The sequence below is a fragment of the Triturus cristatus genome, chromosome 7 (genome assembly GCF_964204655.1).
Source record: "Triturus cristatus chromosome 7, aTriCri1.1, whole genome shotgun sequence".
Classification (NCBI taxonomy): Eukaryota; Metazoa; Chordata; class Amphibia; order Caudata; family Salamandridae; genus Triturus; species Triturus cristatus.
In genome coordinates, this window is record NC_140590.1 from 628,313,375 (window position 1) to 628,331,268 (window position 17,894).

The 17,894-nt window shown below is 46.6% G+C and overlaps 1 protein-coding gene across 4 annotated transcripts in view; it reads right to left on the reverse strand.

The window, feature by feature from the left end:
* Nucleotides 1-17,894, reverse strand: part of TEX2 (testis expressed 2) — a 672,400-nt gene that overhangs the window by 218,675 nt on the left and 435,831 nt on the right. For all 4 annotated transcript variants that reach the window (XM_085617239.1, XM_085617240.1, XM_085617237.1 and 1 more), the window contains exon 5: nucleotides 11,452-11,699. In XM_085617239.1, the coding sequence (XP_085473365.1) occupies nucleotides 11,452-11,699 (248 nt within the window). The remainder of the gene's footprint in view (nucleotides 1-11,451; nucleotides 11,700-17,894) is intronic.

Below are 17,894 nucleotides of genomic sequence, written 5' to 3' on the forward strand. Positions count from 1 at the left end.
ACTGAAAACGTGATTTACATTTTGAGGTGCCCGTGCGATTTATTATATGTGGCATGACTACACGAAAAGTAAAAGTCCGGATTTTAGAACATATGAGCACAATACGCTGTGGTAAATCTAACACGAAACTTACTGCCCACTTTCTGGAGAAAGAACATAATGAGAAAGACTTGAGATGGCTAGTGGTGGATAAACCTTTTATTCCACAGAACGTAAATGACACTGTAACGCCCTGAACGTCTCAGGATCGTTTAACAGACACGATAATGAGGACGCAACCACTTGTGAAGGGTTAGTTATTTTAATGAAGGCAAAAACAATACAACGAATAAACAAGTTATAGTCACTGGAATCCTCCAGGCTAAGTACGTTACCAGCCCACAGCACGGATGGTCCTAACCGTCCTCTGCATATACGCCGATCCCGGCGTATGCCAACAGAGGGCAGAAATGAAATGGCCGACAATGCCAATCGGTAGGCTGTGAGGGGCACGACGAGTGTTGGGGAGAATCGAGGAGTCAGGGAAACACCCAGCCGGGGTCTCTACCTGAAGGGAGCAGCCGCTCAACCTCTTCCTCAGACTGCACCGGGACGCGGAGTCACCTCCTGGTGATGCGTCACCGATACCCCAATCAAAAGCAAGAAGACTGAACCGAGAGCAGCCGCTCGATCGATCCTGTGGACTTCCGAGTCTGTAACGCGGCAAACACCTCCTGGTGTGCGTTACAGCTGGCAGTCCCTGTATCTCTGGTCGGGCTGGGAGTTACGACTCCAGCCAGCAAAAGCGCCACTGCGCTTTGACTCAGCCGAGTCAAAAAGCAAAGCTCAATGGTTGACCGGTAGAGCTTCCGGGTCCTTCACAGGTGATGATGGGGCAAGACACGGCCCAGGGAGTAACGACTCGACCTACCTCCGTTCTTGCCTTACTGGAGCACCACTCCGGAACACTGCTCTTCACGAAGCAGGTACGTCGGTGTAAACACAATATCCGACAGCCTTGTACCTCCCGGTTCCTCCCTTTATAGGGCGTGTTTTCCTTGAGTTATGTAACAGCTCTCCTGTTTACATAAGGGCGTGTTTTCCCTTGAGTTATGTAACAGCTCTCCTGTTTACATAAGGGCGTGTTTTCCTTGAGTTATGTAACAGCTCTCCTGTTTACATAACCTCTCAACCGCTAAGCATCCTGGGAGATGTAGTCCGTTTACGCTGGTTACCGTTTTCCTCCCCTCGCATGACAGGAATTCTTGACAGACACCTCGAGTTTCCTGCTAATGAGAGAACAGATGGGTAGAACGTGTGAAGAGCCATACGAAAGGATTAAACGATGGAATCCCTTGGTTCCAGTTATATGGAATCACACAATAGGAATTGGCACATCGAAATATGACTAAGATGTACTTAAAGAGAGGATAAAATAAAGAGTCGATTTACTAGAGCGCACTACTCCCTTGTACATGTTAGATATACTATACATTAATTCTACTCTCGGAGGAACGATAAAATGCGAGTATATTTAGACCCTTTTTTCCCCTCAACTAAGAAGAATACCTCTGGTTTATGAGAATGACACCATCAGTAACCTCTAGGAACTTAAAGATGGCCGCCACGAATACCAATTGGGCTGATAGCAACCAGAAGGCCTCTTTCTATATCGTTGAAACAGTGGGAATGCTGGGTAATACACAGAATGGGCGTTGAGGACTCCGCGTACACGTAAACATCTCCTCTTTAAATAAGGACTCGAGGTGAGAGATCCGTATCAGCGGAGGACAGACGAGGGGAGAGAGGAGACAGTGCCTCTGGAGTAGTAAGCACATGAGATATAGAGCGGTAGTGTGAATAATTCACTCTTAGCGTGAATGCTTTCTAGCCACTTAGTCGTTTTCAACGATGCCTTGAGTGCAGATACTGTGTGGGTGTGAGCAAACTTCTGGCATTACGACTACCGCCCAACCGCTTTGAAAATTTCGACATTGCGCTGAGTGCCACAGTAGGGTGGGGGCCAAGAAACAGAATCACTGAATGTGAAATGGCTAGATGACGAATTCTATAGCGTGTGTATATTTGTCATACAAATGAGTCTTTTTATACCATTGACTCTTCCTCATACAGAGTGTGACGACAAGAGCACCTTCCCCAGCTGTCCCGGGTTTAGAGCATTTTCTCGTAAACTCTTGTGAGTATCATTATGTTTGGTGTGAAGATGGGCACGTGTAGAGGAGATAGAGACTATTAACACGTGGTGTGACACACAAATTACACTGGAAAAGACACGATGTTAGCGATAGGTTGTTTCTTTTAGTCGGATTATTGTTTGTATATACACACAGAGGAAACTCATAAACCTGTTCACTTGTTGTAAGGGTGTCGGATGTTTGCGGTTCCCTCAAAATTGGGGCACGGGGTGTGCTGGAAGATAGGCTGCATTGGAGAATATGGTTCACGTTATAAGGATGCGTGGGATACACAATGATGATTTTGAGCAACTGGAAGAAGAGGTTGAGTGGGAATGATCATCCACTTCTTTCCTCTTCTTTTGTTATAGATATGTTCATCCTCCTGGAAATTCCAAAAGAGTGAAGCGGGGATACTACCCCGATTGAATAAGGTAATAAGTACCCGACAAGGGGTGCAGACCAAACTCAAGGGACCAACACCCTGATGAATGCCAGAGTGACCCGGCTGGGCAAGTAGATAGCTGGCAGAAACATGTTGGTTTTAGCAGGGGGATTGTAGGGTCGTTACCTGCCCTGGATACCCCATTTCGTTTATTTTAATCCTGCCAGAGGTTGACAAGAATAAAAGTGTGAGGGACAACCCCTAGACAGTTTTAGATTTCTTTCTGCTCTTCGTTTGGTCCCTTCGTCTTGAGAGACTGTTTCCTTTTCTCTCAGAAGCACAATTTTGTGCACATTCTTACGGTTCTGTCTTTGTACTCTACCCTCCTCACCTTCTTTCATCATTCACTCTAAAAAAATTGCGCTCCACCTAAGGTATTGGTCTGCACCTAGGTGTATGATGTGGCCCAATGATGAAACATGACACTCTCGGGTGTGTGAGGGCAGTATTATCAAATCTATCGATTTTCCCACTTTCAAGCATCCAAGACTGCTTTATTTGCTTTTTTCCGTCGTATTATGTCTCTGTTGTGTGAGATTAAGTGTAAATGAGGGAGTCAGAGACAGTTCTATCCCTCGTCTCTTCTGCATTGTGGGTTGATACTTCTTGGAAGCTCCTCAGGTTCTCACGCACCGACTGAAGTTCCTGCAGCCCCTGATGGAACATTCTCAAGACGCGCTCCACACTGGATAGAAACGAGATTCCTGGAGCAAAGCTGATGAGAGGATGAATAAGGGTTGTGACTGCGATCTGTAATGCAACTTCTCTAATAGCTAATTAACAGTATATGGTACATTTTCATTTGTGCATATATGATGCAATGAAGGTAAATTCAATTAAGATGTACATTTGAACGAATGGGTCCTAATGGGTGTAATTAAAGCCCAATAGGACTATGGAACAAATCTTGGCATTGGAGTTAACTATGTGTGTGCGCTTCTTAAATGCGCACTGGAATCACATAGATTCATAAAGAATATCCTCCTCTGTCCACAAGCCCCAGTGACAAGACTGTAAGCAAGCAACAGTTCTAAAATAGGAGTACAAATGTGTCACTCTAACATATTTTTTACTGGGTTTAATAATGTAGTTTGTCGATTCATGGAGCTGTATCACTGTATGTATGTAGACTTACATAGCATGAACCTAGCAATAAAGAAACAGAGCATTGTACAATTTACGGTTGTAGACACAGTTGACAGGGATGCGGATGGTGAGTCGAAAGGTGGTGAAGGCACCAAAGAGGGTGGTCAGCTTGTGCTGTTACTACACATTTCACAAAACCCACATGAAGTCTGAATCTTAGCAGACAGTATATATGGGTATCTATTTGGGGTAATTATTGTGTAGCACTTGGCTCTTTCAAGACTGGGGGAATATATGAGAGTTGATTCGATGTTTGTATGTTGAGCTGAATGACAAGTGATTTCCAAAGGAATTATTCACGACTGTTAAGTCTAGCATGGAGCCCTGTCCCTTTGGAGTGTGGGGCCTCTCTCTCTGCATTTGATGTGCTCTAAACGGAGACTTAACTGTCCATTTGAATATGCCTTAAGGCTTATGTATGGATATTGTGTCTTTTGAAAGTTCCAAACAGTAGGAGCCCTTGCCACTTTCACCATTTGTTACCAATGCCCAAGTGAGATATGCCCTGGGAGGAGGAAATATGAGGGATGTGGTCCCTGGATGCTGGATTCCACGCTGCTACTACTTCAAAGTGAGGTCTGGGTGTTATGAAGATGCAAGGTTATACAACGCCTGGCTATGCGAAGGCTGTCAATACTGCTGACTGGGTATCGCTCCAGGCAGGTTGAATAGAGAGGCCAAGTGCCCTTAGTCAATCTCTTCCCTTTTCCAAACGCACAAGTTACTTACCTTCGGTGAAGATATATCTGTAAGAAACATTAGTTAGTTATGGATTCCTTACCTTAGAATTACCCCCAGGCGTCAGACTGGATGCAGGAAAGTTCTCTCATCAGCAGTACCTCTGCACGTCGGAAGGTGGCGTTGGTCAGCCCCGCGTTCGTCGTCGCCGGGATGACGTCACGGCAGCTACTTAGACGCCGCCCTTGCATGCTGATGTCAGTTCGGTACACGACTTTCTGTGCAAGAAACGCAGAGCCATGCAAGACAGACCATTGGTGCACAAAACTAGGGCCCTGAAAGGATGTCCTTAACCCTAGAAATCAGTTCGCAGAACGGGGAGGATGGGTGGGGCAGTAGGGAATCTATAACTAACTAATGTTTTTTACAGATATATAGTTATGGAAGGTAAGTAACTTGTGCATCTGAAAGAAACACGTTAAGTTATAGATTATTTCCTTAGAATAGATACCCCAGCAATACCAACCCCGGTGGTGGGTCTGCGAACCAAGATCACACCAGAAAGTCCTGGAGAACAGAACGGCCAAATAAGCCGTCTCTCCGGACTTGGCTGTCCAGGTAGTAGTGTTTGGTGAACGTGTGCAGCGATGCCCACGTGGCCGCCTGACAGAAGTCATTCAGAGGCACTCCTCCTCCCAAGGCAGTAGTGGCTGCCGTCGCCCTGGTGGAGTGAGCGCGTAGCCCCACTGGAGGCTCCTTTTTAGCTAGAGAGTAACAAGCCTTAAGACACAACATGACCCATCGAGAAATGGTGCGTTTGTGTACGGCCCGACCCTTCTTTGCACCCACGTAGCCAACAAAAAGTTGATCATCCACATGGAACTGTTTTGTGTGATCCAGATAGACGGAGAGCTCACGTTTTGGGTCATGACGGTGGAGCCTCTCTTCTTCCTTTGAAGGATGCGGAGGTGGAAAGAAGGTGGGCAAAGTAATGGTCTGCCCGATATGGAAGGCAGTGACCACCTTAGGAAGAAAGGATGGACGGGTCCGGAGAACTACCTTGTCCGGATGAACAGACAGGAAAGGAGGTTTTGAGGAAACAGCCTGGAGCTCACTCATCCTTCTAGCAGAAGTGATGGCTACCAGGAAAGCACTCTTAAGAGTCAAGAGACGTAAAGGACAGTTATGAAGCGGCTCAAAGGGAGCGCACATTAAGTAAGTTAGCACAAGATTCAAGTCCCACTGAGGCATAACGAAAGGAATTGGAGGAAAGAGATGCGTTAAGCCTTTCACGAAACGGTTAACTACCGGGGACTTGAAAAGAGAAGGATGATCTGGCAGCCGAAGGAAAGCAGAGATGGCTGAAAGGTAGCCCTTGATAGTGCCCAGAGCAGAGCCCTGCTGGGCTAAAGAGAGAAGGAACAAGAGTACTTCAAAGAGAGCGGGGCCTTTGCTGTGCACCATGGCACAAATTTGTTCCACATGCAGGCGTATACCATCTTTGTGGAGGGACGCCTCGCTGGCAAGATTACATCACAGACTTCGGGAGGCAGGTCGAAAGACGTCAACTGCCGCTGCTCAATCTCCACGCAAGGAGGTGGAGACTGGACAGGGTCAGGTGGAGGACTGTCCCCTGCTGCTGCGACAGAAGATCCTCCCGAAGAGGCAGTCTGATCGGAGGATCGATCGCCATGTTGAGCAGCTCAAGATACCAGACTCTTCATGCCCAATCCGGAGCCACAAGAATGACTTGGGCCTGGTCGCGCCTGATCTTCTCCAGCACTCTGGGCAGAAGTGGTATAAGAGGAAAGGCGTACAACAGACTGCAACTCCACTCGCGACAAAAAGCGTTGCCGAGCGAGTGCCGCCTGGCAAATTCCAAAGCGCAGAATTGTTGACATTGCGCATTCTCTTCTGTGGCGAATAGATCTAACCAAGGCTCTCCCCACTGTTGAGAGACCTTGCGCCACCTCCGAGTGAAGACACCATTCGTGATCTATTATGCACCTGCGGCTCAGTTAGTCCGCCCTGGCGTTCAGAGAACCTGCCAGGTGTTGAACCACCAAGGAAATGCCTTGATGTTCCAGCCATGTCCAGAGGCGAAGGGCCTCCTGACATAGGGCCCACGACCCCACCCCACCCTGTTTGTTGCAATACCACATGGCGGTGGTGGTGTTTGTGAACACCTGCACTACTCTTCCCCTGACGGAGGGAAGGAAGGCCTTCAGTGCAAGACGAATCGCCAGGAGCTCAAGGAGGTTGATGTGAAGCCTGGACTCCGCCGGAGACCAGAGGCCTCTGATCTACGCCTCTCCCATGTGGCCGCTCCATCCCAGAAGGGAGGCAACCGTCCCCACAGTGTGGTCGGGTTGGGGAAGGGAGAGGGATCTGCCACTGACCCAGTCCTGGTTCGTGAGCCACCACTGCAGTTGTTGAGCAGTGCCCTCCGAGATCTGAACATAGTCGGACAGATTCCCCCGATCCTACGCCCACTGGAACTTCAGGTCTCACTGTAGAGCCCCCATATGCCACCTGGCCTGATTGGTCAGCAGGATACAGAAGGCCATGAGGCCCAGCAGCTTCAGGGTCATTCTGACCGAAACCCGGGACAAGGGCTGAAAGATCAGAATCATAGCCCGAATGTCTCGGACTCGCTGTTCGGGAGGATAGACCCGAAACTGCGCCGTGTCCAGAAATGTTCCGATGAAGAGAAGCTTCTGAGAGGGAATCAGGTGCGACTTCGGCACATTGACTGAGAACCCCAGCAGATGCAGGAGGTCGGTCGTAGTCTGGAGGTGGGAGACGACTGCCTGGGGCGAGCCAGTCGTCGAGATAGGGGGAAGACTAAAACCCCTGATCTGCGCAGATGAGCTGCGACCACCGCCATCACTTTCGTGAACACCCGGGAGGAGCTGGTAAGGCCAAAGGCGAGCATGGTAAACTGAAAATGCTCGTGGCCTACCGTGAACCGCAGGTAACACCGGTGGGCCGGCAGGACGGGGATGTCAAAATAAGCGTCCTGCAAGTCCAACGCTACCATCCAGTCTTGCAAGTCGAGGGCAGACAAGACCTGAGCAAGCGTCAATATTTTGAACTTCTCCTTCCATAGGAAGCGATTGATGTACCAGAGATCCAAGATAGGATGCAGGCCCTTGTCCTTTCGAGGGGACCAGAAAGTAGTGGGAGTAGCAACCACGACCTACTTCTAGGACAGGAACACACTCAATGGCTCCCTTGGCCAAGAGAGCTGTAACTTCCTGCTGGAGAAGTGCCAGATGATCCTCCGATATGCGGTGGTAACGAGGTGGCATAGCTGGAGGGGTAGTCCCGAAGGGGAGGGAGTAGCCCCTTCGGGCTAGCTGCAAACCTCACCTGTCCGAAGTGATAGTGCACTAGTGGGGGAGGTGATTGGGAATCCTGCCGCTCACTGGCGTTTGATGGGCCTGAAAGGTCGGACTAGGAAGGTTTGGAGGCTACTGTAGAGGGGGGGGGGGGTTGGTGGACTGGCCCGCCTGCTGACTCCTGAACCACGACGCTGGTTCCCACGTCCCCGGCCGCGCGAAGCTGGGTAACTTGATGCAGCCTGTGGCCCTGGGTGGGACGTAGAGGGGCACCCCTTCCGTAACCACGAAGGGGACGAAAAGCAGACTGCGCCGGACGGGATGAGAGACCCATGGACTTGGCCGTAGCCCGTGAGTCCTACTTCAAGGACTGTTGTCTAGGGTGTTGTCTGCTTTGTTGCCAAAAAGGCGACAGCCATCAAAAGGCATGTCCATCAAGGTGTTCTGGGCAACCCCTGAAAAGCCAGTGGACCTCATCCAGGCATAGCGTCTGAGTGCTACCAACGTTGAAATGGTCCTGCCCAGAGAGTCGGCGGTGTTCAGTCCACAATGGATCATAAACTTAGCTGCGTCTCTCCCTGCGGTGACAGCCTGGGAGAGCACTGCCCGGGCCTCCTCCGGACACTGAGGTAGCACTTGCGCCACCATATCCCACACAGAGTGCGAATAACGGCCCAAGAGACGAGCGATGTTTACGGACTGCAGTCCTAAGCTGGCAGAAGAAAAACATTTCTTGTCAAGATGGTTCAGCTTCTTGGATTCCCTTTCCGGTGGAGCGGTAGGGAAGGCGCTTTTGGAGATTGAGGCTTTGACCACCAAGCTCTCCGGGGTGGGGTGTTGGGAGAGGAAAGTGGGGTCGCCCAGAGCCGGGCGGTGGTGTCGGGCGATCATCCTGTCCACGGTAGCCCCCGTGTTGGGTCTGGACCACGTGTCCAAAAGGACATCAGTGAGGGCCTCATTGAACGGAAGCAGGGTCTCCGAAGAGCTCACCGCCAGTTGAAGCACCTCAGTCAGGAGGTTAGTCCTGACAGCCACCGTAGGACGCTCGAGGTTGAGAGCCTCGGCCGCCCTACGCAACACCACGGCGTATGATGCTCCCTCCTCCGTAGCCACGGTAGGAGGAGACAACATGCCAATGTCGGGTGAAGTGTCAAGACCACTGAAATCCCTCAGTTCCTCTCTCCAGTCCTGATCTTGCTCAAGCTGGTCAGTTAAAGGGTCACCTGACTCCTCCCAGTCCTCCTCATCTTCCTCAGGGTGCCACTGTGGTTGGAAAGAGGCCCCAGAAGTAAACAGGGGCATGAAAACCCCACCCGGCACTGGATCCGACGTCGGTCGATGCCGGTCTGGCTCCGTGTCCACGTCGGGAAGGAGGCTGGGGTCGACACCGGCCGGGGGGCCGACCGGCGTCGGGCACGGTAGTGGTGCAGTCGGAAGCGGTGCCGGTGGAAGTGTAATGAGGTCAACTGGCGCCGATCCGGATCCAGGCCAGGATCCAAGGGGGGCATGCAGCGTCGGGGCCGGAGCCGCCGGCAGCAAAGACCTAGGCCCCCCCAACCGAGTCGGCGGGGCCTGAAGGCGCGCAGATGGGGTCGATCCGCCCAAAGATGGCGTGCATCGCCTCGTAGAGTGTATGAAGCTGGGCGGGGGTCGCTCCGGGTCCGGGAAAGGGAAGGAAGCTCGGAGTCGACCCTTCAGGCTTCGCACGCGGATTAGCGGGAGTGGAACCGCCCGCGCACCTCGTCGGATCGGCAAGGAGAAGTCGTAGAGTGACGATTCTTCTTCGACTTCTTCTTATGCTTCGACTTACTTGACCCCGATTGCGAAGACTTGGATGTCGGAATGATGATGGCTCCGTGAACGGTCCCTCGACCTCCCTCTGGACCGGGACCTCTAGTGGCACAGAGCCGAATGCCGGTGTTCGAACAGCTTTCGGGACCGCTCCCACAAAGCCTTTGACGTCAACAACTGGCAGTCGGAGCATGACTTGGGGTCGTGGTTGCGCTCCAGGCGGAAAAGACACACACGGTGCGGATCCGTCACAGACATCATGTGATGGCAGGATCCGCAGGCCTTCAAACAGGGCATCCCTCGTGCACCTTACGGAGTCGAAGACTCGAAAAAAGACTTCGACAAAAGTCGAGATAAAGGTAGTAAAAAAAAGACTGAGGTACCGCTCTTCCCGGATCTGTGCTGGCTGGTGCGGAAAATGAAAGAACTGACGTCAGCGTGCGTGGGCAGCGTCTAAGTAGCTGCCGCAACGTCATCCCGGCAACCACCACGACGCCGACAACGAACGCGAAGCAGACCGACGCCACCTTCCAACGCGCAGAAGTACTGCTGATGAGAAAACTTTCCGGATACAGTCTGACACCTGGGGGTAATTCTAAGGTAAGGAATCTATAACTAACATGTTTCTTTCAGATAACTGTGATAGATGTAAATAGTAGGTATCACAATAAAGCAACTCAGTAGTACTGAATCCCCGGTGCTGCATTCAGAACACACCACTATGTTTATGGAATTAAAATATACACTGAAGTAAATCCCAAGTGTGGCCGATGAGAAATTCCAGACAGGAATCAGATGTCAATGGAAAGCAGCGACATAGGGGTAATTTACATTTGGGTATCCTATTCGTAGCATGTTCGGGATACTTACTTAGGTAAAGGAGAAGATTGTGAGCTAAGAAAAAGAACAACAATACCCTACATGGCAACAATTTATGAATTTGCCAAAATCTTTAAAAAAAAAAAAGACATGATATAAATTAATCATAAGCTTTTCATTGAGATGTGCAACTGAGAAAAACGAAGAACTAGAAACGGAGTGCCTGTGAACATGGAAGGTGAGAACATAACAGAACAAGAAAGCAGTTGTTCTCTCAGAGGAGAATTTGTTTACTCAAAGCTACATTCAAATTTTAAACTTTGACTCCCCCTGAAAGAAAGGCAGGCAATGCAGGTGCTGCATCACTGGTTTGACATGCTTGTGTATTCCAAGATCGACAGCTAGCCTAGCTGTATATTTGTTTAACCCTGCTGTAGACACGACCGCAGTTTCATAAACAATACATTACACATTACAAGTTTCATGTGTGATTAAAATGAATGTTCAACCCAAAAGTTTAACCATAACTATCTTTAAATACAAGTAAGACTGTCTCTATCAACACTAAGCAGTAGCTCAAATTATGCTCCAAGTTCGGACAGCCTGTACCTTCTATGTTTATAGTTTAATTCTAGCCCACCAATAGACAAGCACAACACCCTGGCACAACAGACCTACATCTCCGGTATGCTTTTGACTAAAAACTGGCATCCTTGTATCCTCGTAGGCAAACAATGGTGACGGTTAGTTAGAGTAACAACTCAAAGGTTATAGAAAGGAGGCAGAGACTCAGTCTTACTTAACAATTACTTTAAGGGCTGGTCTATTGACTGGCAGGCAGGCACACAGACAGACACACTCTCTCTCTTCTCTCCCCGCAATGTCACCATCTTGACACTCTCCTCCTTTGTAGAAGATAGTGAATCTTTGCCCCACCCTAATTCTTTGTACAGCACTAACTATGTAAAACTGTGTTAAGAATATATACATACACAGGTAGAAAATATTCAAGAGTGGCCTTAGCTGGATTGGAATATTTCCCCTCTTGGTTACTAACCTTTTTTGTAGCTGTGGGGCTACTCTCTGCACTGTCCACTGGACTAGCCGCCGGGCTTCTATCTTCATGTGGCACACATTTGGCCATGTAGACATTGTAGTCCAAAAGGATCTTCTGTCGCACGCTTCCTGCCAGCTCCTTCGGTTTTGTCTGGGACACAATTTCATCCAGACTTCCTTTACTGCTGCTGCGAGAGTGAGTGAGAAGGCCAGACTGGCTGTTGGTCCTGCTGTGCGATGATAAAGCTCCTAGAGCAGACAAACAAAAAAAAGATACAATTATCACCCAACAAACCAGAGGCAGAGTTCCAGGCAGTAGAAGCCCAGCTACCATACCATGTGCTTTATCTTCATATACGTATTGCTGGCTAGTGTTGTCACCAGGAGCAAAAGGAAAGAGGCCCAAAGAGCCCTTATGCCATAGTATCTTGCAACACTTGCTAGGGTCTGGCATTTTAGAAAGACACATTTCGTTCGTTCAATAACTTTATTTCGGCAACCAAGGACCATAAAAGTTCATAAAAAACATGTAATACAAAATTAGTTATTGAATAAAAATAGCATTTAAAATACGTTACATATGCAACTTTACATATACATACAATACTATACGTCGATTAAAACAAGGATTAAACTTGAAATTCATAATCGAGCGTTATATTAATTTAGAGCAAGAAACTCGTGTACAGCACTGGGTTCAGTAATCAATTTCCTCCGTATGTGCCACATTGCATTCAAAAAGCGGGAGACAGCAAAAATGATGGGGGGGTGGACACATTTCCTTATAATATTCGGAAGCAATCTACAATATCCCAAAAACACAGTGATTTTGCTGATAAAACAAAACTAATTTTTCATTAATTTAACTCAACGGCCACGAGTACAAGTGGTGAGGCGTGCGATGCATCATTTAGTGTACCTAATAAAATGTGTTACCTCGGTGTTCAGGAATTGTTTGGTACTATGAATAGTGCATTTGCTGTGCGTTAAGTTCAAATTGGAGCCAAACATTAACATGCGATTTCTGCATTAAAACCTGCGTGTCTCACATTGCTCGGGCTTATCCCCCCTTAAATATTTGAGTTTTTGACCTGCCAATATGTACGTGGGAAACATTGAAAAGATGCAGACTTAATCGCACCAGGTAGTTTCAGAGGGCGGCACACATCACAATTCATAATCCTGACCCCACGTGCAAAAAAGGATTTGTGTAGAAATAGGATTTTCAGGCCGAGATTTAATCAGAGCCTGTGGTTTCATATGCTACCTAGTTTACACAAGAATCAATGATCTGCCCTACTTGAAAAAACTCACAAACTACTGAGGTCCCAAAGTCCACAGTTGAGATCTCTCAAAACTTTTTTTCTCAAAAAAAGTTATGCACAGAGCACAATCTTGAATAGGAAATCAAATAAAGGGGCTGTACCCACTATAAAAGAGGTCTCTAAACAACTACATTGGCATTAGGTCAAAAAAGAACCACAACACACAAAAAAAGAAACCTAAAAAACAAATCAAACACAAATCCTACTGTTTATTTTAAGCTATTCTAATTTTAAGCTTTTCTAATTCAAGTGTCATCAAGTCTGAAGATTCAGTTCAAGGAAACATTCAGTAAACAAACTGAAAGCATCTTCACAGACAAAGTACCTCTGAGGTATGTCATATACAACTAATCACATCCTTATCAGATTCCCCTTTACCGGCGCCTATAGGGTAAACCAGGACACTGTCACCCGCTCAACTCTTCCAAACTCTATGACCTTTCCTCTGTTGACATACTATCGCATTGTGTTTGTAATTACTTAAAGACTAACCCCTATCGGGGAAACGTATGCCAGATTAGAGTCTCAATGACCATGCCAATCTCATCCTAGAATATTGCATAATTGTTTGAAGGAAATAGAAGTATTTCGAACATAATGTGACCAGACTAGACCCTCATTTGTTAAGGCAGTACAGACATATTTGTGATCCATGGGAAACTGATTATGATTGAACACTACCACTACCACCTTTAAGACACCTTCCACCACAAAGACTGCTGGCTTCTGCTTCAAACCACAACACAAGAAATCAGTAAATAGTATTACGAGCTTGATCCGGTTCTGTACACTCTCCTCTGTACCAATTACTGTTTAATTTTCAGTTACACTTTTGTAATCATAGAGGGTGTTGTAATGAAACAATGGAGTCGTACAAATACAAATAAGCGTACTTTATTATGTGCCAATATCAGGGCCCACTGGTGAGGAGGAAAGGAACACGTCCAGCCATCACCAGATCATCGCTTCACTCTCACATTCCAATTGACATCCAATATGACATAGCCCCTATTCCACTTCTGACATATGCATGAAATGGCCTACATTCCACTTCTGACTTATGCATGACATGGCCCACATTCCACTTCTGACATATGCATGACATGGCCCACATTCTTAGATGACAATAAGCAACAATTTCAATTCCATAATAACTGTAACTATACCACAGGCGCCTCTTCTACCAGAGAAGGTGTGTAGTGATTCCTTCTGCTTGAGTGTAAAACCCCAAAGTTTTTGCCCTTTCCTGAACTTGTTTTTAGTCTCTCCTGATGGGTGATCTCTGTGTACCTCCCTCACCCTCTGCACTTCTGTAAACAGACTCTGCCTTTCGCACATGGGCAGGCCACACTGATAAACTGTGTGTGACCTTAACTTTGCCAGGCCTACTGTTCTGCACCCAGACGTATATACTTGATTTCGCTCTGTGGTAATCTGGCGGCTTCCTGTTATAATCTGCTATGCTTGTGATGCATTCTGTGCACACCTTCTTTTTCTTCCCTGCACTGCTCAGCAGTGTGTGATGTCATGGAATGTTGGTGAGTGGCTGGAGGTTTCCTGGCAGCTAGATAGAGTTGGCTGACCAGAGGATGCGGCTCCTGGTGGGGTACTTTAATATGCAACTTGTAACCTCTAACCTATAACTTCTTCAATAAACCTACAACTATTCCACATGAACTGGCTACTTGACTTCTACTTACAAAGAGAGTACCTTTTAATTACAACACTTTCCTTTGTTAAACCACATGCCTATAAGATCCCAAAAACCCTTTTCCAGAGAAGTGCCCAGAGATATATTGTGTCAACTTCTACATGGAAGACCAGGGAACCCTACTTAGCAACATCAAGATTCATCAATAAGCTGATGATAGAGAACTCTACATGAAAATCACCACCACTCATGCCATCCATTGACAAAGCTGCATCGTTCTCCTTCAGGATTTAATTTCTAGCATGACAGAGAGGATAGCAATAAGATATCTAAGAATGTTCTTCATAGTAAGATATTCATAGTAAATAAACAACAGCGTCTCTAAGCACTAAGAAAACGCCCCAACTAGAGGGGAACAAGCACAATTCTTTTCAAGAAAGCTGAGCATAGCGAGGATTCTTTGTCCCACCTACCCCCTTCTACAGTTTGCTCCGTTCAAAGAACTTGAGGAATGATGTGAAGCACAACAAATTAAATGAGATAATCCTCAAACTAGAAACTTGGATGAACACAGGGTTAACTAAGGAACAGCTTAAAGATTAAAGCTTTTAAAAAGCGTGAAGATATTAACAAAGTCAAAGTTGTGACCTCAGTGTGGAACAGGGACAGCAGATTGAGAAGTTTGTAAATTATAGGACAGCAAGAGGTCAACATGCCCGAGTTCTCCAGGAAGAGATTTAATTTTACAGATGATGTTACACAACTGACTAAACTCAGAAATGGACCCTCTGTGAATATTGTCAGTTTCACTACACTCTGTTTAGCGGAGGTACCACCCATCGAGATGGCAACGATCAAAATTTTATGATTCTGGTGATAAATGAGGAGGAGCGGAATTGAGTTCCACCTTGGGTTAGAAGGAAGAAAAAAACTCCTCAATCACTCCATGTGAATCCTCTTGTTCCCATATGTCTAATAAGAAAAGATACAAGTATTGACCCATTCCGGAATGTTTCAACGTTATGGGGGAAAAGGTGGCATCTTTTTTCCTGCTTAACTGAGAAAAATCTATAGAGAGTTATGCATTATTAGAGATGAACATGTATGCAGGCTTAAAAGTAGTTGGATGATAATGTCTCTAGCGAGCTGGTGCACTGGTAGGGAGGGTGGCAACATCCAGCGTGGTAGCTTTGAATGTCTAGTGACATAGTAGACAGAGGTCTGCTTCTTCCTCTCCAACAGTGAACATGACATAACAATTGTGTTGGGTGACTTGGAGCTTCGGGTCTCATGTGGAGATGAAAGATTTTGTTAATGTGCATATTGGTTGCACCCAAAAGAAGTGATGTGTATTACTTTTACGTTAACGTTAAATGAAAAAAAGTGAAAACATCTTTAGCCGTTGTAAGATCTTCGCCATTATTTCGAATGTTCATATAGTATGGACCTAATCCTTAGTGGCCACAAGATTCTTTACACAGTAAAGTATGTCTTGCCACGTGTAGGATATGTTATTCCAGGCAGATAATTGCAGGAGAAGCTTGGAGGAATATTTACAATAACAGGTTACATAAATAATTGATCCTTGTCTTGCATGCCTACAGTGGATTAACAATTATAGCAACTGGCATAGATTTTCAGATCGTGATGAGAGTGTGAGGGAAGAGGGCAAGCTGGATCTCCTATAGGAGGTCCCACTTGTTTTGCAAAAGCTGTATACATTCATACTATACAAGAGATGCAAGTAGTCCTTCACAAGGTTTCAAAAAGATCCATTGTGCTATGTCAGTAATAAGTTAAAGACACACAATTGATGGACGGAATGCAGAACAAATGAAAACATTCACCCCCCCAGTCAAGAGACCTGGGTTAAATCCATCATTCTTTTGCTCACCATGCCACCCAGTTTAGACCTGGCCATATGCAAATCAGTCTTGAGCCTGTGCCTCATGGGAACAGTCCAGCCCGAACTGCCAAGCCAGGTCCTCCCTGGACCGGAAACAAGCATCCTAGAACTGGTTTCGGGGTTTCACCCCTGATCAGCCAGGATAGCTTGATTCCAGTGACACAGTGAGCCCAGGACCCACATCTGGGCATACCTGGCGCACTTAGGGCGAGAAAGCAAAAGACACACAATGGATTTAGGCTCAGATCTCTGTACTGGGGTGAATGTATGACATTGTTGTGCATTCTGTCCATCAATTGTTCTTTTTGTATTGGTCACCCCGAGTGGGACGGGTATGCCCAGATGTGGGTCCCGTGCTCTCCATGCCACTGGAGTCAAGCTATCCTGGCTGATGAGGGCTGAAAGCCCGAAACCGGTCCCAGGATGCTTGTTTCCAGTCCAGGGATGACCTGGTCTGGCAGTTCGGGCTGGACTGTTCCCATTGGGCGCAGGATCAAGACTGATTTGCATATGTGTGGAAGCGGATTATTGATAACCCGTTGTTGCAGGGTCACCTCTTCGTCCTCGGGTTCTTAACAAGTAATCGACACTGGAGCGAAGTACAAACCATAGGTCATTTATTACAATTCATGAATGGGGCCTTGTCCGACAAGCACCATAGAGATACTCAAGGAAGCACACCGAACGATGGTTACATGGGTTTTTATAGCAAGAGATGACAAACAAGGGACGTATAGCGGTAAATAGAACTTTGGGAAAAACACACAAATGAGGTACCAGTAAGAATCAAAAGCCTTGGTGCCTTGTGCAATTGTCACGTCCTGAAGTTGCACAACAAGATAAGCTATCTGGGTAAACTTTACATGAGGCTTTGCCAGTGTCTGAAAAGCCCCAAGCAGATGCCAGCTGTTCTTTTGCGCTGACTCTGCATGTATACACAGCCTACAGTGCCCCAATCTAGATTCTTTACTCCTGTTTATACAGATGCAGTGTCAAGGATAGAGCAGGGCTGGAAGTAGGGCAGGGGTGAAAAATGGATGAGGCACAGCTTAATCAAAAAATGAGAGAATCAGATTTTACATTTTAACAGTCCTTTCTTTTCAGCCTATGCTGAATCCATTTTTAAAAGTATATATATTTAATCTTGTATGTTAATATTCATAGGTTCTTCAAGATAGCTTTATTCGATTTCAAATATAAAATCATAAAAGCAACACAGAAATACATACATGTTAAAAAAGACTGAATTAAAAATCGAAATTTTAACAACTCAAGTACATCATGGTCGGGGTATCCGACATAAAGGCAGACTCTAAATTAATTCATCGACAATCTGCACCGAATAGCAAATTTTAAAAACTTGGATAAGGCATTAATGGTTATTTCATCTTGTAGTAAAAGCAGTTTTAGAAAAGCAGGCCTACACTGCCTCAGTCCCCATGTCTTCAGTAGAGGAATCAAATATTTCCTTCTTCCCCATGAATAAAATTTACAAAAAAGAACACAGTGTATTTGCGATTGCATCGCAAGATTATCACATGGGCAATTAATTAAATTTGGAG